The 26,365-nt window shown below is 34.9% G+C and overlaps 1 protein-coding gene across 3 annotated transcripts in view; it reads right to left on the bottom strand.

Annotated features, from left to right (window-relative positions):
• The window catches only part of ABCA5 (ATP binding cassette subfamily A member 5), an 80,763-nt gene that overhangs the window by 20,883 nt on the left and 33,515 nt on the right, over nucleotides 1–26,365 (bottom strand). For all 3 annotated transcript variants that reach the window (XM_001166579.8, XM_016932823.4, XM_054670637.1), the window contains 11 exons: nucleotides 23,131–23,241; nucleotides 21,611–21,786; nucleotides 20,933–21,052; nucleotides 19,370–19,508; nucleotides 17,978–18,068; nucleotides 17,658–17,797; nucleotides 15,712–15,831; nucleotides 9,402–9,603; nucleotides 5,712–5,881; nucleotides 2,913–3,040; nucleotides 2,364–2,501 (listed from right to left, as the gene is read on the bottom strand). In XM_001166579.8, coding sequence (XP_001166579.4) covers nucleotides 2,364–2,501; nucleotides 2,913–3,040; nucleotides 5,712–5,881; nucleotides 9,402–9,603; nucleotides 15,712–15,831; nucleotides 17,658–17,797; nucleotides 17,978–18,068; nucleotides 19,370–19,508; nucleotides 20,933–21,052; nucleotides 21,611–21,786; nucleotides 23,131–23,241 — 1,535 coding nt within the window. The remainder of the gene's footprint in view (nucleotides 1–2,363; nucleotides 2,502–2,912; nucleotides 3,041–5,711; nucleotides 5,882–9,401; nucleotides 9,604–15,711; nucleotides 15,832–17,657; nucleotides 17,798–17,977; nucleotides 18,069–19,369; nucleotides 19,509–20,932; nucleotides 21,053–21,610; nucleotides 21,787–23,130; nucleotides 23,242–26,365) is intronic.

Below are 26,365 nucleotides of genomic sequence, written 5' to 3' on the forward strand. Positions count from 1 at the left end.
AACTCTGCCACTTATTAATAACTATCTGATCCTAAGCAAATCATTTTACTTTCATTTTCCTGTCTACAACACAGAATAATCAGACATATAAATTACACTTCACAATTTCATAAAAATGAATGATGTATTTGAAAAGCAGTTAGTATGTCCACCATAGTGGTCCTATGCAATAATAATAAATATCTAAGAATGATATTTGTTGCTCTTTATTGTCTTTTTAATTGGGAAAAGCTGTACCCAAGCTCAGCTTCCTATGGAACTAGAACTTCTTCTCCCAAGCAGAAGAAGAATTAACTCTCACAGGCCCCAATGTCGTTAGCTTCCCCAGGGATCCAGGTGCAGTCAGCTAACTTTCCCAGACAATCAATAAACAGCTAGCACTTCAAATGCAGATTACCCAAGTCCAAGGATACTATATTATCAGCCACCCTCACCAAGGTCAGTTTCCTCCCCTTGTTCTATAAGAATACGGACCCGTGGGACAGAGAAGGTACTCTGCACTGGAATAGAATCCACAGTGCCTAGCAGATACCCTTGCACTGGCACACCCCTCCATGGGATGACATAGAGACAGAGTACATCACTGTCTTGCTGAAACCTAGCCTTCTGAGTTTTCCTATTTAGCAATTAAGTCAATTCCAAAGTTCAGGTCATATGACATTGCAGAATTTGTCTGAAACTCTTGTAATATGACAGTGGAGGCTCAGAAAGAACCCACAAATATGTAGACTAGTAGTGCAAGAAGTGGAAATGAATGAGACTACAGTTGGATCCAATCATACAGAATCTAATGAAGGAAGAAACAAATTTGAAATATTAATACGACTATATATGAATAGTTAGCTTTAAAAACTCCCATGTATTTCTTTCGAAATATAGTATGATTATATGTCAGTGTTGTTGAAAATTGTAAGTTGTAAAATCTTGTGTAATAGTTATGGATACAGACATATGTAGTAACATCAAAAAAACACGTATGGGAATTACCAATTGTGAAATTGTGAATTGCGGTTACTCCTACGGAGGAGAGAAGGAAACAAGATTGGAGAGGGGTAACATGAGTTTTCACCTGTGTCTTAAAAGTTTTATTAAAAACAAATATTATGCAATATTAACATTTGAAATATTTGGATAGTAGGTGGTTCGTTTTCTGTACGTTTGAAATATTTCATAATATGAGATACCTCTCCACAGACACTGCTGCTGGAAATGGAAAATGATGCAACCATTTTGGAAAGCAGTTTGGCAGTTCTTCAAGTGTTAAACATAGAGTTACTAGATGATCTAGCAATTCCACTCCTAGTTATATATCCAAGAGAAATAAAAACATATGCTCATACAAAATCTTCTACTCAAATATTCATAGCATTACTCATAATAGCCAAAAGGTGGAAATAACCCAAATGCCATCAACTGATGAACAGATAAGTAGAATGCGGTATTTCACATAAACATTCCATACATTCCACACAATGAAATATGATTTGGTAGTAAAAATAAATGAAGCACTGATACGTGTTACAAAACAGATGAATCTTCAAAGCAGTATGCTAAGTACAAGAAAGCAGACAAAAAAGACTACATAGTGTATGATTCCATTTATATAAAATGTCTAAAATAAGGAAATCCATAGAAACAGAAAGTACATTAGTGGTTGCCTGGGGTTGGGAGTGGGTATGAGAGGAAATGAGTGATTACTAATAAGGGTTATTTTTTTTGGAGGGGGGTGATGGCATATTTAAAACTGACTGTAGTGATGACTGCACAATTCTATAAGCATAATAAAAGACACTGAAGTGTATACTTTGAATAATGGTCAGGTTGATTGGGCATTATATTTCAATGAAGCTGTTTTTAAACGTATGAAAAGAGAAGATAGAAAATATTGTTACAGATATTTGTCCATTTATTTTTTAGCATATGAAAATCAAAAGGATTAAGAGAAAATATGTTGGATACTTTTCTGTAATCTTGATTCTGATATGTACAATCCAACAGTTCTATCTAGAGGAAAAATGGTTGCCTGGGTGACTTCTCAAGTTTTTTTCAATACCCAATACCTGGATTTTAGGTAAAAAATATTCATTTAAAAATTATCTTATATTTTATTCTATGATCAATATAGAACACACTTATTCCTTATACAAATATCAATACCAAAACAGAATCTCCTTTACCCTGAAACATACTTCTACTGGGGAATCCTAAACCTTAATGTAAACCGTTTCTCACTTGAGTTTTAAGAAGTCCAAGAGATCTCACAAGATAAATTTCTACATATTTTGTTATTTTTGCTTAGTTTTTAATGGTTATTATATATATGACATGCATATGGAAATTTATCTGTATATACATTGGCTTACTTGAAAGAATGGGGTACTCCAGATCTGGATGGTTTCAGTCACATTTAAATGATAAAGATAGTAGTTACTAACGATATTCACTAATATAGGTAAAGAATAAACCATAGTACTGTTGAAAACAGCTGCAAAAACATAGTCCTACAATTTAAAAAAAGACACTTATTACATACTGTATATAAGTGGATATATTATTGATATGTACCAAGCTTTTCTCACCAACAAAGCTAATTCTCATACAGAAAAACTGCTTCAACAACTCAAAGAAATAATACTCAATGACAGATAAAGACAATGTGGTTTGGAATGTACAGATATTTTAATATTTTAAACAAGCATATAATTTTTTAAAAAACTAAATTTCTGTAACTTTATATATTGGTCATCTGTGAAGTAATGAAATACATCATAAATAAAGACAGCTAGTTATTTCCAAAAGTAAAATCTAATTTCTAACTCATAAGGTCAAATCAACAAATAATTAATTTTAGAAGAAACGTTTTAATCTTGCATAACTCCCAAATGGATATTCATTCACTGCATTCATCTTACCTTTTCTGAATGCATCACATTTAAAGCCGCACTATGGGGAGCCACGGATACATAGTCACTGTCATTAATCATCGTCACCATTATGTTCTGGCTTGTGAAAAAGCTAATAAGATCACTGATATCTGAGTCTGGTGTTAGAAAATAAGCAAATAATAAAAAATGAGTCTAAACGAGGCTTTTAGTAACACTGGGAAGATAATTCTATTTTTAGAGAAATATTTTATTTTCATTAGCGAATACGCAAGTAAGTACATTGGCTCTGAAGCCAGTCAGCCTGGTTTTAAAGTTGAGTTGTAACATTAAACTATTCATCCTTCAAGCAAGTTACCTGATGTTCTGGACCTTAAGGTCCCTCTTTTGTAAAGTGGGTAAAATAAGTATATCTGCCTTATAGGTAGAGTGATCATCCTGAGAATTAAATGACTGAATATATACACAGAGTTTAGAACCTGACACATAGTAACTGCGCATATTTTAGCTACCGCTGCTGCTGCCGCCACTGCTGCTGCTGCTACAACTATTATTAACATTGAAAAGTTAACCTGTAACACATGAAATTTGGTTAAATAATAAGAATAAAAATCTATCTGACAATTTTAGGTAACAAGATAACCTGCTAAGTTCAGAAAGGTATAGGTGTGGTAACATCACTCCCTAGAGAATTTTTTGTAGGCTCTGGGCAGACATGTCAATTGCCTTAACTACCTTAAAATATTCAAACACATAATCACATCTCTACATTCTCTAAAGTACCTGGAGCCAAGAGTAAGATTTTAAATCCTGTCGGGATTTAAATCTATACCAACATGTCTGCCGAATAGATGCAGTTTCTCCTCTATCATAACAAAAATCAGGATTCAGGGAAGGACAAATGTGACTTTAGAGAGAAATTTAAATCAAACAAAGCAAAACATTACTAGTAACTGAATAGTATGGCAGGGTGGATCAGACACAGCACTAAATCTCAGTGTCATAGAGAATGGTGACACTACTATACTCCCAACCTAGTACCTTAACTGATCTCTTATCTCTAACTTGCAAGACCAGCTATGTACCCTGAGAAGAGAGACACATTATAAGTGAAGGAACCACAGCACAAGAGATACAAAAAGCTCTGCAAGGTGGGTAAGATACCACCCAATATATATACACACAGAGGCCAGTGGTTCAAAAAAAAGTGGTTTTATTTTGGAACACACACAAGGCTTAGGAAAATATGGCATGCATAAGCAAGCAACTCTAAGAATAAAAAATTAAGAGACAAACTGAAAATACTAGAATTTCTGCAGATCAATGAGAATTAACTCAAAGCAAAAAGATGTGATTTGAATCCAAGTTCCTTTAAAAAAAAAGAAATATTTGAGATACATGTACAATTCCCTGGACACATATAAAAATGTCAAGATTAGCACAGTGTAAGGATTATATATTAGCAATATAAAATGTATTTTAAAACCAAAACGAGAATTCATAATGAAATTTCCTAATGAAAGAAAAAAAATTGCAAAACCTGACATTTTCCATTCGAGTAATTTTCCATTAATTTTCCATGCTCCAGGTAATTTTCCATGTTCTCACTCATTTATCCATCAATAAATACATCTTTACCGGAAAGAATGAAGGTTATGTAATATAACACGCACCAGATTTTAACAGTGATTATTTTAATACTAATTTATAATCATTCCTAGCCATGCTTATTATTTTAATACTGGGCAGTCTTTTTTGAATTAGTGAATCAAAAAGGAATGATACTAGAATGTAGGTGAAGTGTTAGAAAGGTTAAACCCCAAAGAGTTTGCTACAGAATAGGAGATGTTATAGGAACAACTGATCACATATGAATAAAGTTTGTACTAGCTTTTAATATTTTGAAAATCAGAACAGTATGTCAGTTTTTTGTTTTGAGCTTTGCTCAAGTCTGTATGTTTAAATTTTTTTCATATTTGACAACTACATGGTAAGAATACTAATAGCAAAGCCAAAAATATCCATTACAAATCTAATATATTCAATTAGAGATATTTATATTTAAGTCTTATTTTTCTTAGTTTTAACTAATTCTTCAGACTGTCCTTGAAGAATTAAACACTTCTACGCAGACACATACCTGTATAAATATTATGTACTACAACTCTTTGTAAAGAGGGTTTTTCAACTTTTGAAGTATATTTTGCTCATCATGGACTTATCAGCATAAAACATGCTAGTAAGAATAACGTTATTATTAAAAAAGGAAATTCTACTATTATACAAAGTATAAATTTTTTTAACTATTTATTTATTTATTTATTTATTTATTTATTTATTTATTTATTTTGAGGCAGAGTCTCCCTCTGTTGCCCAGACTGGAATGCAGTGGTGCAATCTCGGCTCACTGCAACCTCCGCCTCCCGGGTTCAAGCGATTCTCCTGCCTCAGCCTCCCGAGTACCTGGGACTACAGGCGCGTGCCACCATGCCTGGCTAATTTTTATAGTAGAGACGGGGTTTCACCGTGTTAGCCAGGATGGTCTCGATCTCCTGACCTCAGGTGATCCACCCGCCTTGGCCTCCCAAAGTGCTGGGATTACAGGTGTGAGCCATCGCACCTGGCCAAAACTGTCATTTATTTGTAAACCAAAATTTACTGTAATATATTCTTCAGCATCAATAAGATACGTATTGAACTATAATTTAGATTTCATGCAGACAGACCATGCCTTTACCTTAAATATAGTTTTAAAATCCAGACCTTTATCCACCCCTCAACCCCATGCTCCATGCCAACACTCATTCACAGACCTTCACACACTCTCACCAGTAGAATTTTGAAGAAGCAGACTTGTTTTGTATTTATGAGGTTTGTCTCCAGGTTTTAGAAAATATAAGTCTGGAACAAGTTTGACGGGAACCACAGCATTTTTAAAAGAGTGACGAACCAAAAACATAAAAATCTGAACTGTGAAAAAAATTAAAAGCAGAAGCAACCTGAAAAGAAAAAAAAAAACAACACAGCTCAGGGTACAAAGGTACATTAATATGAAAATCAATTAAAACTCTCCCTTCACATTGACATGGACTTTTTTTGTTTTTATTTGAGACATGGTCTGGTTCTGTCACCCAGGCTGGAGTGTAATGGCGTGATCTCAGCTCACTGTAACCTCCACCTCCCAGGCTCAAGCAATCTTCTCCCCTCGCCATCCCAAATAGCTGGGACTACAGGCACACGCCACCATACACAACTAATTTTTGTTATTTTTTATAGAGATGGGGTTTTGCCATGTTGCCAAGGCTGGTCTCAAACTCCTGAGCTCAAACAAGGAGCTTGCCTGCCTCAGCCTCCCAAAGTGCTGGGATTGCAGGTGTGGGCCACCTTGACCAGCCTACATTGGTATAGATTTAAACTCAAGATAGTTAAAAGATAATCACTGAAAAAAACAAAGAAAAAAAACTGAAAAAAAAAAAAAAAAGAAATCGTATTCCCCAAAATGATCTTATGACAATACTGGAGAGAAAGCCAATACTGTACGACAAAATTAAAAGTTATAAAAGTATATTTTAGATCAGTGACGCCCTTAAATTTTCCTAAGAGTATGTAAACACATAGTTGTAACTGTTAAAACACAAGACATTATGTCTCAAATATTTGTCTCTACTCCTGAAGGAATTACTTCCTGTCCTGTCTCTATCTTAACCATTTACTTTTTTTTTTTTTTTTTTTTGAGATGGAGTCTTGCTCTGTCACCCAGGCTGGAGTGCAGTGGTGTGATCTCGGCTCACTGCAACCTCTGCCTCCCAGGTTCAAACGATTGTCATGCCTCAGCCTCCCAAGTAGGTGGGACGACTGGCATGTGCCACTGTACCCAGCTAATTTTTGTATTTTTAGTAGAGACAGGGTTTTGCCATGTTGGCCAGACTGGTCTCAAACTCCTGGCCTCAAGTGATCCACCTGCTGCAGCTTTCCAAAGTGCTGGGATTTCAGGTGTGAGCCACTGCACCCAGCCCCATTTACTTTTCACGTAACAACAAAAATATTTTAGATATAGAGAAGCAAATAAAAATACAATTAAACTCTGAATGGCTGATATCTTTGAAATCTCATCCTAATCACAATTTTATCATATTAATTGCCATTGCTGCTCTCAGGAGGCAAAGCAAGGTATACTACAATGCCCTTTTATCTGGAGAGCAGCTACTTATCTGATAAAATATCTCTATATCACATGTAATAAGTGTCCTAACAAGCAGTTGGAGAGCTTAGATTATCATACTTTAGCAATTTATAAATTTCACATACCCCGTAATTTTTTTAAAAAAATTCTTAAATTGTTATATCTAAGATTTCAAAAGCATATGGCATTGATCAAGTTCCATAATAAGTTAAGAAGTGATTTAGGTTAAAAAATATTCACAATTAAATAATATTTGGAAACATGAGGTTAAACAAAGTTGAAGGAATTTCTTTACCAGAGAACATCTCATGTTTTTTATGCTAATGAATAACTCTTTAATATAGGGAATATAAGAGTAATATTTTCTAAATGTATTTGACCATGGAACACATTTTGTTATGGATTGAATGTTTGTGCCTCCCCAAATTTGTATGTTGAAGCCCTAACTCCCATATGATGGTGTTTGGAAATGGGACTTCGGAAGAAAGGTAATCTGCATTAGATGGCATCATGAGGGTGGGGTCCCCATGATGGGATTAGTACATTTATTAAAAGAGACACCAGAGGGTGCATGCCAGTGTACGTGAAGAGGTCATATGAGCACACAGTGAGATGGTGGCCTTCTGCAAGCCAGGAAGACAGTCCTCACCATGCTGGCACCCGGATCTCAGAACTGCAGCCATCAGAATTGTGAGAAAATAATACTCTGTTTAAGTCACCCAGTAAATGGTATTTTGTCATGGCAGTCAAAGCTGACTAAGGTATTTTAATTTTCTTTTTTTGGGGGGGCGGGGGGGCAGGGACGGAGTCTCACTCTGTCACCAGACTGGAGTGCAGTGGCACGATCTTGGCTCACTGCAACCTCCGCTTCCCGAGTTCAGGCAATTCTCCTGCCTCAGCCTCCCAAGTAGCTGAGACTACAGGCGCCCACCACCACACCCAGCTAATTTTTTTATATTTTTAGTAGAGATGGAGTTTCACCACGTTGGCCAGGATGGCCTTGATCTCCTGACCTTGTGATCCGCCTGCCTTGGCCTCCCAAAGTGCTGGGATTACAAGCTTGAGCCACCGAGCCCAGCTGGTATTTTAATTATTTTTCTGAGTGTATTTTATGAGAGTGGTGTTTAGAAAATGTGGCACATATACACCATGGAATACTATGCAGCCATAAAAAAGGATGAGTTCATGTCCTTTGAAGGTACATGGATGAAGCTGGAAACCATCATTTTCAGCAAACTAACACAGGAACAGAAAACCAAACACCACATGTTCTCACTCATAAGTGGGAGCTGAACAACGAGAACACATGGACACAAGGAGGGGAACATCACACACCGGGGCCTGTTGGAGGGTTGGGACTGGGGAGGGATAGCATTAGGATAAATACCTAACGTAGTGATAGGTTGATGAGTGTAGCAAACCACCATGGCACATGCATACCTATGTAACAAACCTGTAAGTTCTGCACATATATCCTAGAACTTAAAGTATAAAAAAATAAAATAAAATAAATTGAAACATGCTGATTTAAATAAACATTTTTCTTTCAGTAATGCCGACCCGGGAATAAATCAGATATGTGATTGACATTTGTTTGACACTGAATTTGGTCAAAGAAGAGCATATAAATTTAGCATATTCCAAACATATAACAATATTCTTAATCTTAATGATTAAGCCTTATTACTACTGACATTTTGGACTTAACAAGATAGGTGTGTGGTATATGAAAGTGGTTAATGTTATTTCCAAATTATTCAGTTCCTAGTACCCTAGGAGAACCTAACTGAGAAGGGCTAAAGCTAACTTGAGATGTCATTTTGATCCCAGATCTACTAGCTATGTAGCCTTCTTTATTTTTCAGTTTCCTCATAGGATAAATAGAGGTAAAACTCATTTTTCCTGCTACTTACAAAAAGTGGTTATAAAAACTAACTAATAGACGCAAAAAATAGCGAAAAAATAGAAACGCAAAACAAAATTTAAGATACAATGGGGAGTGTATTAATATATTCAAGGAAACTTGAATCTGTGCTCCCAGGTGAAAGAAAGAAAAAGATACAGTGACAGTAATTCAAAAATTATACAATTAGGGAATATTTGTTATTTCCTCACTTTATAGATGAGACAATAAATGCTAGTTTAAAAAGTGTAAGACAGGGTATTTGATGAAATTATTGTAATTTTTTTCTCTAACATTGTGAAATTACAGTGGTAATCTTTCAAAACTATATAAATTATTTACATATGTTAACATTTTAAAAATTAAGATGGTAAAACCAATGTGTATCCTTAAAAAGCAATCCATCAGGTATAAGGGTGATAATTATACTTACACTGATCTCACTGATTTACTTTCACGTTTCAAGGTAAAGAAATGAAACTTTGCTATTGTATACATCTGTTGTTTCCAAAGGCTCATGGTGCTCATTAGAGAAGCCTTGGTTTCAGAAAGAATAAGTAAGCTCTGTTCCATTTCATCAAAAGATTTTGAATCCATTTCTTCCTCCAGTGGCTGCTGAGTAAATACACTATAATCTATTTGCCAAAACAAAACAAACATTTCAGTATATTCATTAAAAAAGATACAATCTTTCTGAAGCAGGAAAATTTAAAGAAGCATTGGTCTGGCAGTTATGTGGAACAAATGGAACTCTCTTATATTCTGGCAGTATCTATTAAAGCTGAACATATGTATATCTTATGACCCAAGAGATCCCCAACAGGCATAAACCCAACAGAGATATGAATATAGGTTTCACCAAAACACATGTACAAGAACATGAGAATGTTCTTGTTCTACTAAGAACAATAACACTATTCTATGGAATAGTGTAAACCAATGAAAATGAACAAACTACTGTACCCATAACAACATGGTTGAACTTCACAAATGTAATTTTGAGTGAAAGAGGACAGATGCAAAGGAGACACATGGTATAATTCCACTAGTTCAAAATCAAACTGGATGCATATCCATATTTAAGATCTTATTATCTCTGTATATGTATAATATCCAACTTTTATGTGAACTTTTCCTCTCTGACCACAACTTAGCATCATATCCTGATCATACACGAGACTTCTCTCTTATCACCATGTTTGAGAGTCCTCTCCTGGCTTTACATTACTTCTCAATTAAAATTTAGCCTCAGGTTCAGTTTTCAGCCAAATTCTGCCCTTCAACTTCATCTTTAGTCTTTGGAAGGTTTAAGAGCCAATGCCTACTTCAATATAATTTCCTGGGATTACTGAGGTTGTACATGATCAATGACAGTGTGATCATACAGATTATTAGCACAACACTTAAAAGGTATAACAAATTCAGTAGTGTGAATAAGGTATGTCATTCAGATTTCATTTTAATATTTAATATTCATTTAAATTACAGTTAAACATTCCAAATGTATTTGGAATAAAAATTTATTTACGTACTTTATGTTAAAATTCTAGCATATAAACAGAGCCAAAGACAAAAACCACATGATTATCTCAATAGATGCAGAAAAGGCCTTTGACAAAATTCAACAACCTTCATGCTAAAAACTCTCAATAAATTAGGTATTGATGGGACATATCTCAAAATAATAAGAGCTATCTATGACAAACCCACAGCCACTATCATACTGAATGGGCAAAAACTGGAAGCATTCCCTTTGAAAACTGGCACAAGACAGGGATGCCCTCTCTCACCACTCCTATTCAACATAGTGTTGGAAGTTCTGGCCAGGGCAATTAGGCAGGAGAAGGAAATAAAGGGTATTCAATTAGGAAAAGAGGAAGTCAAATTGTCCCTGTTTGCAGATGACATGATTGTATATCTAGAAAACCCCATTGTCTCAGCCCAAAATCTCCTTAAGCTGATAAGCAACTTCAGCAAAGTCTCAGGATACAAAATCAATGTGCAAAAATCACAAGCATTCCTATACACCAACAACAGACAAACAGAGAGCCAAATCATGAGTGAACTCCCATTCACAATTGCTTCAAAGAGAATAAAATACCTAGGAATCCAACTTACAAGGGATGTGAAGGACCTCTTCAAGGAGAACTACAAACTGCTGCTCAAGGAAATAAAAGAGGATACAAACAAATGGAAGAACATTCCATGCTCATGGGTAGGAAGAATCAATATCGTGAAAATGGCCAAACTGCCCAAGGTAATTTACAGATTCAATGCCATCCCCATCAAGCTACCAATGACTTTCTTCACAGAATTGGAAAAAACTACTTTAAAGTTCACATGGAACCAAAAAAGAGCCCGCATTGCCAAGTCAATCCTAAGCCAAAAGAACAAAGCTGGAGGCATCACGTTACCTGACTTCAAACTATACTACAAGGCCACAGTAACCAAAACAGCATGGTACTGGTACCAAAACAGAGATATAGATCAATGGAACAGAACAGAGCCCTCAGAAATAATGCCACATATCTACAACTATCTGATCTTTGACAAGCCTGAGAAAAACAAGCAATGGGGAAAGGATTCCCTATTTAATAAATGGTGCTGGGAAAACTAGCTAGCCATATGTAGAAAGCTGAAACTGGATCCCTTCCTTACACCTTATACAAAAATCAATTCAAGATGGATTAAAGACTTAAACGTTAGACCTAAAACCATAAAAACCCTAGAAGAAAACCTAGGCATTACCATTCAGGACATAGGCATGGGCAAGGACTTCATGTCTAAAACACCAAAAGCAATAGCAACAAAAGACAAAATTGACAAATGGGATCTAATTAAACTAAAGAACTTCTGCACAGCAAAAGAAACTACCATCAGAGTGAATAGGCAACCTACAAAATGGGAGAAAAATTTTGCAAGCTACTCATCTGACAAAGGGCTAATATCCAGAATCTACAATGAACTCAAACAAATTTACAAGAAAAAAACAAACAACCCCATCAAAAAGTGGGCAAAGGACATGAAAAGACACTTCTCAAAAGAAGACATTTATGCAGCCAAAAGACACATGAAAAAACGCTCACCATCACTGGCCATCAGGGAAATGCAAATCAAAACCACAATGAGATACCATCTCACACCAGTTAGAATAGCAATCATTAAAAAGTCAGGAAACAGGTGCTGGAGAGGATGTGGAGAAATAGGAACACTTTTACACTGTTGGTGGCACTGTAAACTAGTTCAACCATTGTGGAAGTCAGTGTGGCGATTCCTCAGGGATCTAGAACTAGAAATACCATTTGACCCAGCCATCCCATTACTGGGTATATACCCAAAGGACTATAAATCATGCTGCTATAAAGACACATGCACACGTATGTTTATTGCGGCACTATTCACAATAGCAAAGACTTGGAACTAACCCAAATGTCCAACAATGATAGACTGGATTAAGAAAATGTGGCACATATACACCATGGAATACTATGCAGCCATAAAAAATGATGAGTTCATGTCCTTTGTAGGGACATGGATGAAATTGGAAATCATCATTCTCAGTAAACTATCGCAAGAACAAAAAACCAAACACCACATATTCTCACTCATAGGTGGGAATTGAACAATGAGATCACATGGACACAGGAAGGGGAACATCACACTGGGGACTATTGTGGGGTGGGGGGAGGGGGGAGGGATAGCATTGGGAGATATACCTAATGCTAGATGACGAGTTAGTGGGTGCAGCACACCAGCATGGCACATGTATACGTATGTAACTAACCTGCACAATGTGCACATGTACCCTAAAACTTAAAGTATAATAATAAAAAAATAAATAAAAATAAATAAAAAAAATAAAATTCTACCAATTAAACCATAAACATATATTTATTTAATGGCAAGAATAAAATACTACACAATTGAGGTTTATTTTAAACTCAAAAACATTCAGAACTTTCGACGCAGAAAAATATTAACAGTTAATGCAAATATTAAAGAGAAGGTACTAGTGAGATAACTTTAGGAAGAACATTATAACTTGGGCCAATACATGTATTTTTTAATTTAGATAATAATATAAAAAGAAATCAGATTATATAATATTAATTTTATGTAGTGGTTCAGTATATTAGTACTCAAGGTATTAAAACAAATTTGAGAGACTTACTTCTTTTTTTAGTTATTTAATTCCATTAAGGCCACGCACTTTCAATATAAAAGTTTTATTGTGGATTCTTCCACAATTTGTGAGGGTGAACTAAAAGCAGAATGCCCACTTCATCATTTAAAAATTTCAAAAGAAGGAGAAACTACAAAATCACATACATTAATTTTCAGATAAATCTTCTTTGATCCAGACATAATAACAAAAGAAAAATTAAGAACTCAAAAATATATGGCTTCTCCTCACTGCATTTGAAAGTGGGCATCTGGTATCATAAACATAGGACTACAGGAGCAACTTTACAGTTAGCAATGCTGACAAATTATTGTTCCCACACAATAAGGCCAATCTTTTAAAATTTGAGTACCAAACCATGAATAATTAAATTCTAGTAATATTTTAAGTTCCAGATTTATTTTAGCATAATATAAGCAAGTTTACTTCATGATGATATATTCAGCTTGATTCTTGACTTTGGTATCACAATGATTTTAATCATCACCCACTCGGCATTCATGCAAAATGTGTATTTGCAGCATCTCAACTCTTTTAACAACTGTGAACTAACATCCTGGTTTCCTTTGCTCTCCTCACCTGCCACTACAAACATTTTGCTAACCTTCGATCATAAGAAAGTTTCCTCAACTCATGTTCTTACCGTAAGCTGAATAGATCCACTTTGCTCCTTACTGCATCATGAAATTGATCTGTCAAGATCACCACTCTTACAGTCTACCAAATCCCTCACCGTCCTCTATGTTACCAAAACTACCTTTTTTGTCCTCATCTTATTCTTCACAGCAATTGACAAATAACTGACCACTTCCTCTTTCCTAAACACCATTTTTCTAGGTTTTTCCATTTCCACTCTTTCATGAAAAAGTAGAGTAATAATTGCTCATTCACGGTCAGCCCTCTTGGCTCCTTCTCCACTGCTCACCCAGGAGGCCTGCCCCTCAATTCTTATCTATACTCCTTACCCAACTAAGAGATTTCATCCAATTCCCTAGCACCATCTACCTGTGAGTAACTTCCAAATCTGTATCTTCAGCCGTAACATCTTCATTTAACTCCAGATGCATCTCAAACAATATACTCAAAATTCATGCCTGGGTCGGGCGCAGTGGCTTACACCTGCAATCCTAGCACTTTGGGAGGCCAAGGCGGGCGGATCACCTGAGGTCAGTTCAAGACCAGCCTGGCCAACATGGCAAAACCCTGTCTCTACTAAAAAATACAACAATTAGCTGGGCGTGGTGGTGGGCGCCTGTAATCCCAGCTGTTTGGGAGGCTGAGGCAGCAGGAGAATCACTTGGACTTGGGAGGCGGAGGTTGCAGTGAGCCAGGATGGTGCCACTGCACTCCAGCCTGAGTGACAAAGCAAGACTCAAAAAAAAAAAAAAAAGGAAAAAACTCATGCCTGCATTCCTTCTTTCCACAAACCTATTCTTCCCCTATTTTCAGGAAATGGCAATCTCATTCCCAGTTATCAAAAGCTTAGGAATTATTCTTCATTCCAACCTCTCCTGAGCCTCTAACACTCAATCTATCAGCAACTCAAACTCATCACCACTACCACCAGTATAACCCAAATATCTGTTCTTTCCCTTTTTTTTTTTTTTTTTTAAACAGGGTCTCCTTCTGATGCCCAGGCTGGAGTGCAGTGGTGCAATCATGGCTCACTGCAGCCTTGACCTCCTGGGCTCAGGTGATTCTCCCACCTCAGCCTCTAGAGTAGTTGGGACTATAGGCACACACTACCATACCTGGCTAATTGTTGTGTTTTTTGTGACAAGGTTTTGCCATGTTGCCAAGGCTGGTCTGGAACTCCTGGGCTCAAGCAATCTCCCTGCCTTGGCCTCCCAAAGTGCTGGGATTATAGGCATGAACCACTGTGCCCGGCCTCCCTATTTTCACTGACACCCTAGTTCAAGATAGTATTAACTATAGCAGTTTCCTAACTGGTCTTCCTACTTCCACACTTCCTTTATAATACTCCTATCATTGAACAACCAGAACATGTTTTTTTAAAAATTCAAATCAGATCATGGTACCTATTTGCTTTAAAACTCTCTGATAGCTTCACACTACAATAGGAAAACAAATGAAATTGTTTTCCAGATGTTCAAAGGCAGAACATGATCTATCCCTTTGAGTATCCTCCTGACTTTGCTGTGTAATAGCTTCACTATGGCTCCGGCCATGGTAGCCTTTTTTTATCCCTCAAAGACATCCAACTCATTCCTCAGTTAATACCTTTGCAGTTGCAGTTCTTTATCTGAAAATTTCTGCCCTAAAATCTTCACCTACTTGATTTTTCTCATTATACAGGCCTCAGGTCAAGTGTCATCTCAACAAAGTCCTTCCTGATGATATAATCTAAGTTCGCTGCCTTCTAAGACCACCCCATTATTTCCTGCATTACTCCTATCACTATCAGTAAGTATCTCATTACTTATTTACTTATTTCTACCCTTTATTCTAAAAAAATATAAAATTACATTTATTTAATTTTTGTCTTATTCACCATCTGTCTGATTCATTGCCTAAAATGTTTTGTTAGTTCTGTTTTTACCTGCTTGGTCAATTTCTGCTTCAACTTCTAGCTTTAAAAATACGTCTTCCAAAGTCGTCATGGAAACACCATAAGAAATGACACCCAAATTTGAATGATTGTCTAGGGCAGAAAACAAACCTAAAAGAAAAAAATGAAAGAATAGTATATCTTTAAGCATATTATCATAAATTATTGTAAAATATCCTTTAAAAATAAGTTCATGAACAGCCTGTGCAACATATCATGACCCATCTCTACAAAAAATAAAAATAAATTAGCTAGGCATAAATACTGATGCAAGCCTGTAGTCTTAGCTACTCAGGAGACTCAGGTGGGAGGATCACTTGAGCCCAGGAGTTTGAGGCTGCAGTGAGCTGTGATTGTGGCACTGAACTCCAGCCTAAGTAACAGGCTTAACATTCTTATAAATTAAGGACCTCAAAGAAATTTTATATATGGGAATATATCTATTATCATATCTATTACCATATTATATCTATATCATATTATAAACTAACAAAAATTTTACAGTATTTGAAATTAAAACTGAGAATGTTACTATATTGAATAATAAAATAAATATGTACATTAGAAAACATACAGAAATCATTTAAATACTTATTCATCTTTTAAAAAATAAAAAAATAAACCTATTACGGGTTAACACAATTTTATTTTTAAAAACTGCATCTTTTAAAACAAAAATAATGAGAAGAGAATATTGTTTTATATTTCTGCAAATCTCTTTAATGTCTGTCTTAACGGAAGACAGATGGGTTCTCATATTTGTTTCTGTATTCAATCTGTTGTGATAGCACATATTATGCAGTCTCTGGAAAACACTGTATAATCATGAGAAGCTGAGGGTCAATAAGGCAAATAACATTTTGGTATTATTAGAAAAAGTGCTGACATTATGAATTCCCTTAAGCGGTCTTACGGTCCATCCTACAGGAGATCCCAGAAGACACTGTGAAATCCAGTGAAATACCGTGACAATTTTTCAAAGAAATATAAGAGTCAACAAACAAAGTATGGTGGTGAAAACCATGAGTTCTGGAACTGATTTGCCTGGGTTCAAAACTCAGCTCCACTACTTTCTACCTGTGTTACCTTGGGCAAGTTCCTTAAATCTTTTTATGTCTCAGTTTCTTCATTTGTAAAATGAAAGCAATAATAGTATTTATCTCATGTATTTCTTGAAATATTGGGATAATGAAATAAACTAATAATTGCAAAAGGCACAGACCAGCATCTGGTAGAAAATAAGCACATATAAATGTTACTAAAGAATAGGAGATAGGTGGGTATAAGTAGATAGAATGATAGGCAGAGTGCATTAAGTTGGCAAGTGTACTTCAGTCCACTTAATTTGTGATTTCTTTTAAAAAAAAAAACAAGTATTTTTCTGATTATGAGATAAATGCTATGAAAATTCTGCACAATGTACTTACATCAATAACTTCCTTTTGTCTATCAAGCAATTCCTAAACAGAGGAAGGAGACTGAGTTTGAGTTCCTCATTAAAAAATTAAAAAATAATGCCTCAATTAAAAGAATTCAAGGATTTATCATATAATTCATTATGAAATCATGAAACTATAAAAGAACCTGAGAATGTATATAAACTATATACATATATGCCTTACTCTCAGGAGGCCTACAAGCAATTTCTTTTTTTTCTTGACAACAAAGTAAACACAATTATTTTTACATTTTTTAACATTTTCTTAAGTATTTAATATATTAGTTACAGTTTCTTGCATGGTGTTTGTAAAAAAAAAAATTTTGCTGTATTTTTTCTGGCTTTCAAAAACAAAATAAAGCAGAAACAGAATATTAACTCTGGCCACCTGGGAGCACGGCAATACTACATGGAGAAGGAAACAAAAAGGAAATCAATGAAACCTATTCCCAATATAGGATCCCAGTTCAAACACCAAGAGACTTAAAGTAAGTAATACCTGAAAATTTGTCCATGTCCTTGAAAGGCAAGCTATACACAAGTTGTTGGTCATTCTGTTGTAATAAAGTAGCTCCAGGTATATGTTGTTTAACCAGTGAAGAAAGAGATTCTGTGGCACAATATTTGTCTATGTACATGCTAGAGAATACCAAAAATCATAATTGATTATATAATAAACAGCCAAAAGTAAATTATGAAGGCTTTAAATTAAATTTAGTACCATAAATGATGGTCAAAGCATGTAACAGCAAGCCTCCAACATAATAACAGTATAGCAAGAGTATAATATAGAATAATGTCAATAAAAATGAATGATACCTCAGGCGGTAGCCGATCCCCCATTTACTTTTGAGGAACATTGAAGAACCAACACATTTCAGCATTCCTTGTGACATCACAGCTTTCCTATCTGCAGATAAGTATTTACATTTCAATTTCTAAAGTATCAACAGCATTAATAATTGGCATTTATACTTTATGGTTTCTCATATGAGAGTCATCCACATTATGATATCATTAATCATCACAAAAAATCTTATGAGGATGGTACTAGATTATCATCAACTATTTTTCAGATATGAATACTAAGGTAAAAAGAAAATACATTCCTTATACATGTTTCATACAGCTATAAAGTAACAAAGCCAGGAACTCTACTCAAGGAGTCTGACTCTAGAGTCTACTTACCATATGTTATTCCAAATATATTTTTCCTAAAAGGCTTACCAATACAAGCACTTTCACAATTTCCTTTATAACCAAATGTAGAAACAACTCCAAAAATCAACAAAAGTAATAAGAAGAACAAATGTTAGTTTGTTGGGTTTTTAAAAACAAAGGTACTACTGAAGACATGAATGACTTGCCCAATTTTATTAGATTATATTATAAGCAGACAGAAGTTGCTCAAGAATTTCAAACTTCTATATCTGTCATAGCTATTAAAAGTCATGTGTTGACTTAAACTTGGATTCTTTATATGTATGTATGTGTATAAAATTGTGCAGAAAAGAGTTAACATAGCAGGTCAGAGGCTTCTATCCTTAGAAAGGCCTGCTTACAAGGTTGGCCCTTGGCTGTTAGTTGAGAACTTGGATTTGGGAGGGTTCCTACTATTCTCAAAACAGGTAAGAGTGGCTCAGTGCCTAAACTGTACAAACAATGTGGTTTATGCTAAACAACTTCTTTCCTTCTGAGAATCTGGAACTTTGGTATGTGCTAGGCAGAAGATGTTTATGTGATCAGCACCCAATAAGAATCTTGAACACTGAGTATATACTAACTTTCCCAAGTAGATATTTCACACATGTTGTTACAACTCAATGCTGAAGAAATTAAAGCACATCTGTCTACTCCACTGGGAGTAGGACTCTTGGAAGCTTCTACCTGGTTTCCTCGAGACTTTGCCTCATATACCTTTTCCCTTTGCTAACTTTGCTTTGCATCCTTTTGCTGTAATAAATCATAGTCATGAGTATGACTATGTGCTGAGTCATATGAGTTCTTTTAGGACATCACTAAACCTGGGAAGGTCTTGGAGATTCTCAACACAAAAATGTATCATTTTAAAATTTTTTAGAACTTTTTTTGTGAAGGAAACATACCACTAGGTAAAAGCTTCTCTATTTATACTTCAGGAATTAGCATCTCTATATCCATCTTCCTTTTGGCCCATGATCTCAGCCTTCGAAAATAAAACAAAAATCTCACCTGCAAGAATGTCAGCTTCATCCATGAAATGAGTACTGAACACTGTCACCCGACTGGCTTTTCTGTATTTTAAAAGATTCCATACAATATGTCGAGAACAGGGGTCCATTCCAGCTGTTGGTTCATCTAGCAGCAGTATCTGTGTGAAAAGAGGTGAAGAAGGGCAGGGAATCCTCAGAAAAACTAAATATTAAACAGGTATGTGGACACTAAAAAACTGCCCCATTTCAAATTATTATTTTCAATCAGAAATATATTAGATCAGATTTTTTCATTCATAATTGAGTTCACATACATTTTTAAAATTATAAATTTGACATGTGAATATTTTCCCAGGTTTAATTCTAAAAGACTGCCTGTAATACACAAGACAAAAGTATAACAACAGTCAGACAAATAAACTAAAAACAAAACATTAAGTATATTGCTATTATCCTTAACAATTAAATTTGTAGATGTAACACTTGCTTTTTTGGAGAAGAATATATGGTTTTATAGTAGTTCAAGGGAAGCAATTTGTTTCAAGACTATTTTTAATATAAAAAAGAACATGGTGGTGGTGGCTGAGAGGAAGACTAATGAACATAAAGCCAGGATCCAGAATCATTCCCCAGCTGCAACAGCAAGAGGGAATGTGGCAGGATGGTGGGGATCAATAGGAGATCATCCTAGCTGCATGCATGCACCTGTCAGTTTTGATGCCCTGTGTAAAGTGGTACATCAGTTGTTTCTCTGTCTCTATGACAGAGAACAGCATAAAACAAATACATACAAAATCAAAGCAGGACAGTGATAAACTGAATCACTCCTTTGATTTTGTTCTATTTCTTAACTTTTGTTATTAACTATAACAAATATTTTTTAAACTATAGAGAACAAGAGAGTAATACTATTATAGCTACCATTCCAATTCAGCAATGTTATTTTTTGGCCACATTTTCTTCAGATCATTTTTTAAAGAAATAAAACATGGAGGCCAGGCGTGGTGGCTCATGCCTGTAATCCCAACACTTTGGAAGGCAAAGGCGGGAGGATCGCTTGAGGCCAGTTCAAGACCAGCCTGGGCAACATAGCAAGGTCTTGTGTCTACAAATTAAAAAAAAAAAGAAGAAGAAAGAAAGAAAGAAAGAAAGAAAAAAAACATGGCAGTCATAACTAAAGTCTATTCTTCCATTCTCCTTCCTAAAAGTAACCAGTTATCATAAAGATGTTATAACTCAGAAAGGAAAGGGTGGAAGGGGGTGAGGAATAAAAAAAACTACATACTGAGTACCATGTACAGTACTCAGGAGATGGGTGCACTAAAACCTCAGAATTTACCACTGTATAATTCATCCATGTAACCAAAAACCTTTAGTACCTTGACAGCTACTAAAATTTTAAAAAGTTATACATCTTTCTGACTTCAGTTTTAAAATCTCATTACTATGATTATATCCATAATAACATACAGCATTTTATGTACACTTAACCTTTACATAATGTATTATATCTTTCTACAACCTGCTTTTTAATTCGACATAATTTAAAATGAGCTCATCTGTAAAAGTAATATTTATTTACCTTTGGGTTCCCAAGAACAGCAATTCCTAATGACAGCTTTCTTTTTTGACCACCACTTAATTTTTTAGCTTGGTTATCTTTGATAGTCTGCATGTCTAAATCTAGTAAAACCTTCTGCACCTGTAAAAGTAAAGCATGAACAATGTTATTTTAAAAATCATACCATTTATATAATTATCCATATTACTTTTTAATTTTAAGTTTTAATGTGTTAAATATTTAAGTAACATAGGTTTTTAAATAATTTTAATATCAACTTTAAAAATGATCCTTTAGCATGGAACTGCCTTTGACATATACTCATATATAATTATGAAAACAACAGGTAACAAGATTCTTGAGGGAAAGGTTTTAATTTTGTGCCTTCTTGGGTGGTAGGGAAGGAATAAGAGATCACTGTGATGGCTCTTAATGTATGTGTGGAAGTGGGAGGGGGTAGAGGAGATGAGAGCAAGAGAAGGGAGGAATAAGGCAGGCAAGCATCCTCCAGATGAAACAAACTTTTATGTGTGCTAAAACATTTACTCCAAATTCTGTCTAATTCTTTGTAATAGCTGTTTGCTGGCTCAGAACAAGTGTTATATTTAGATTTTCAAGCGTATTTTTATTGCACAAGTCATTACAAAAGGTTATTGATTACAGGAAATAAAAGTAAAGATTTCTATATGAATAGCATACTTCTTGTATTATATTGTTGGCTGGTATCCCTTTGATTGAAGCCAAAATTGATAAATTTTCTTCTACTGTCAAAACATCAAAGTGTATATCTAACTGTGGACAAATGCCAATCATTTTTCTTGCTTCAAACATTTCATCTATTTCTGAGACTCTGTGTCCATATATAGATGCAAACCCTAAAAGCAAAATATATATTTAAATGTACATTAATTATTTTATAATGTATATGTTTTGAAGTATCCTGATAACTTAGTTATTTGGTTATAACAGACATATAAGGTAAAAATTAATATAAATTTACAAGGCACAACACACCCTTCAATATTATTGGTGATCCGCATTCACTTATATTTCAATCTCATTTTCCATCACTTACAGGTCATATAACATAGTGGGAAAAGCAAGAAAGTAAAAGTTTGACACTAAACATAAATATCTATTGATATACTATTTACACTTGTATTCCAGTAACAATTTTCTAGACACTGTGCAATAGTGGAGGGATTAAAGAACTATAAATTTTATCCTAACTAGCTGTGTGGTCATGGCCAAATTACTTAATCTCTTTAAATTCCAAAGTAAAAGTTTGACACTAAACATAAATATCTATTGATATACTATTTACACTTGTATTCCAGTAACAATTTTCTAGACACTGTGCAATAGTGGAGGGATTAAAGAACTATAAATTTTATCCTAACTAGCTGTGTGGTCATGGCCAAATTACTTAATCTCTTTAAATTCCAGCTTTCCTTTTTTATACAGTGAACACTAATATATTCATTGTTTTAATAGTGAAAATTAAAACAATCATACATTATGAAGAATCATGAGAAAAATCATAAATTCTTATACAAATGTAAGATATTATGACTACCATCAAAGAGTGATACAACTAAGGACAAAGAACAAAATCAAACTAATTTTAAAAGTTAAATAACATTTAAAGAGTTGAAATGCAGATTCAATACAATTCAGCCCTTTTGTAAAGTAAAATATTTATTGTACTGCCACTCTATTTGGTTACTGTCAAAATATGGAGCTACTATAATGAATTCTCACCTACTGAACAATCACATATCAAAATTATACTTTTGAGGTATGCTTCTAAAATTCTATTTTAGAAGATAGTATGAACATTTCCAATTATTTCCTGCTGAACTATTGCTGTATATTTAGATATTTGTGTTTATTTTCTCAACCTCAAATAGTCTATAGTTCTGATTTAATTTCCAATAAGTTACTCATTTATCCTCCCTTGAAAATGATGAATAAAAACACATACATACACGTCTACATGTGTATATGTATAGAAATATGTACAAAATTAGATCCTTTTTACTTTATTAAACATGATAGAATCATTTTTATCTTCTACTAAAAACAACCAAATGTGTATAGTCAAGAAAAAAGAAAACACCTTTACAGATACAGAAGTTGGTCCCATTGACAAAAATTATTCAATACACATTTAAAGAATATATAATGAAGTTTTTTTTTCTTTAAGACAGAAAACTCACCATCAGAAGGTGGGCAGAGTCCACAAAGAATATTCATCAATGTACTCTTTCCTGTTCCACTGTGGCCAAGTAAGGCAGTAATCTGACCCTCATATATGTCAAATGACAAATCTAGTTCAGGAAAAAAGACAACTCAAATGTAATTTTTATGTCTGTTCAGCTATGCATGATAATTCATAATATTTAAGCAATCTTCAAGGCACTATATCTATAAATACATATTTAAAGTTACCAGCATATTTGATAGCAGGTATAACAGCTTCTTTGTTACAGTCAATGATATAAACAGTAACAAAAGTAAATAAAAATAAACTTTATTTGTTCATACAGTAAGATTTAAGAGTATACAAAATATTTGGGAATTTTCTGTGTCCCAATTTTTGGGAATTACCAATGGAACCAATGGAATTAAACAAAAATTTGTTCCCAAGGATATTTATAGGCATTTAAATAAACTGGCAAAAAAACAAGAAATTAACCAATAGTATAGAAATGGCTTGAAAGGTTAGATTTAATGAAGCAATATCACTGAATGGATATGTAAAGGAAAGAAGGAAGACAGGAGATGGGGACCTGAAATGATGAAGCAGAAATGGCTTATCAAAAAACTAGGCTGGCCAGGCACAGTGGCTCGTGCCTGTAATCCCAACACTTTGGGAGGCTGAGGTGGGAGGATCACTTGGGCCCAGGAGTTCGAGACTAGCCTGGGCAACATGGCGAAATCCCGTCTCTACAAAAAATACAAAAATTAGCTGGGCATGGTGGCACCTGTAGTCCCAGCTACTCGGGAGGCTGAGGTGGGAGAATCATCTGAGCTTGGGAAGTCAGGGCTATGATAAGCCAAGACTGTGCCACGGTCCTCCAGCCTGGGGGACAGAGCAAGACCCTGTCTCAGAAACAAACAAACAACAACAAAAACTAGACTAAGAAGGCTAACATATAAAACAAGAAGGAAAAAGTCTCAGATCCTAAGGCCAATAATCTAAGTTAAAATAAGAAAGGGAACTCAACAACTAAACGTTAAGTGTTCTGCCCCATGAACGTGGTATTTCTATTTATTTAAATCTTCTTTAATTTCTCTCAGCAATGTTTTGTACTTATCAGGATATGTCTTTTACATTTTTGTCTTATTTACCTGTAAGCATATTTTTTGATGCTAAATGCTATTTTTAATTTTAATTTCCAATTATGTGTTGGTAACATATAGAAATACAATTGATTTTTCCATTATTTATCATGTATCCTATCATCTTGCAAAACTCACTGTTTAGTTCCACTATTATTTTTTGTCAATCTAAAAGATTTTAAAAATAGATTATTGTGTCAACTGCAAATAATTTTACTGCATCCTTTCCAATCTGGATGCCTTTTATTTCATTCTCTTGCTTCTTTGCATTAGAAACAATTAGTTGTAATTGTTATTACAATTATAATTATACTTAACTAGTTGTACCAATAACTTACATTGGAGGCTATATATAATCTCCAATGTTGAATAAAAAGACGTGAAAAGCACTGTAACCATAAAAGAACAGATTCATAAATTGGACTTCATTCAAATTAAGACTTGTGTTTGTCAAAAGACACTGCTAGTAGAATTAAAAGGCAAGCCTCAGACTGAGATCAAATATTTAAATACCTGCATCTAACAAAGGTCTTGAAACAAAAATGTGAAAAGAACTTGAATAGGCATTTCATAAAGGAAAACCTCCAAATGCCAATAATCATATAAAAAGGTGATTAATAACATTAGTTATTAGGCAAATGCAAACTAAAACCCTATTAGTATACCACTATACCTACTTTCTTCTTAATAAATTAATTTGCCTCCTAGAAGACATTTGGTAAAGACTGGAGACATTTTTGGTTGTTACAACTGGGAGAGGATGTTTAGCAGTGTGCCAGGGATGTTTAGCAGCGTGTCAGTCAGTTTCCAGAACCAACAGAATACACACACACACACACAATGGAGCAAGTATGAGTGTGGGGTTGGGGGATTAGGGAAGGTTTATTTTAAGAAATTGCTTCAGAAGATTGTGGGGTCTAGTAAGTCCCAAAAATTTGTAGGGCAGGTTGAAAACTCAGGCAAGAGTTAAAGTTGCCATCTTGGGTCCAAAATTCATAGGCTGACAGGCTGGAAACTCATGCAAGAATCTGTTTCATTCTTGAGGCAGAACTCCTTCTCTCTTTGGTGATCAAAGCCAGGGATGCTGCTTGTGAAGGTTAATTTTATGGGTCCCCCTGGCTAGGCTATGGTGCTGTTATTTGGTCAAATACTGATGTAGAAGCTGCTGTAGATGTCATTAACTTTTATAATCATCTGAGTTAAACTTGATTAGTCTTGATAATAATGGTAAACCTTATCCAATCAGTTGAAGGCCTTAAGAGAAAAAACAGGTTCCTTGGAAGAGTCCTGCTTCAAGAATGTAACAGACTCCTACATGAGTGTGCAGCCTGTCAGCCTGTCTACAAATTTTGAGCTCAAGACTGAAACTTCAACACTTGCCTGAGTTTCCAACCTGCCTTACAGATTTCTACATTTACCAGGGCCCACTATCTCATGAAGTAATTACTTAAAACAAACCTCCCCTAATCCCCTACCCTACAATCATACTGGTGTGTGTGTGTGTGTGTGTGTGTGTGTGTGTGTGTGTGTGTGTGTGTATGCTATTGGTTCTGGGGACTGACTAACACACTGACACAATGCTAAACATTCTACATTAAAGAACAGTTCTTCACAACAAAGAATTATCAGGACCAAAATGTCAGTAGTGCTGAGGTTGAAAAACCCTACGATAGGCCAAATGAATTTTTCAGAAAGTAACTAACATGTATTGCATATACATGCAAAATAATAAACTGAAACAAGGACATAGCCTTATTCAAATAATTGAGTATTTTTCATTTTAATAGATACTACATTTTACTTTTACAAATGTCATGTTGTTAGTTTTATTTTGAATATTAATCACATAAACGAAAGTATCTCAAAAAAGCAAGACAGGGGCTGGGCGCAGTGGCTCATGCCTGTAATTCCAGCACTTTAGGAGGCTGAGGCGGGCGAATCACCTGAGGTCAGGAGTTTGAGACCAACCTGGCCAACATGGTGAAACCCCGTCTCCACAAAAATACAAAAATTAGCTGGGCATGGTGGCGTACACCTGTAATCCCAGCTACTCAGGAGGCTAAGGCAGGCGAATCACTTGAACCCAGAAGGCACAGGTTGCAGTGAGCC

The sequence above is a fragment of the Pan troglodytes genome, chromosome 19 (genome assembly GCF_028858775.2).
Source record: "Pan troglodytes isolate AG18354 chromosome 19, NHGRI_mPanTro3-v2.0_pri, whole genome shotgun sequence".
NCBI classification, from domain to species: domain Eukaryota; kingdom Metazoa; phylum Chordata; class Mammalia; order Primates; family Hominidae; genus Pan; species Pan troglodytes.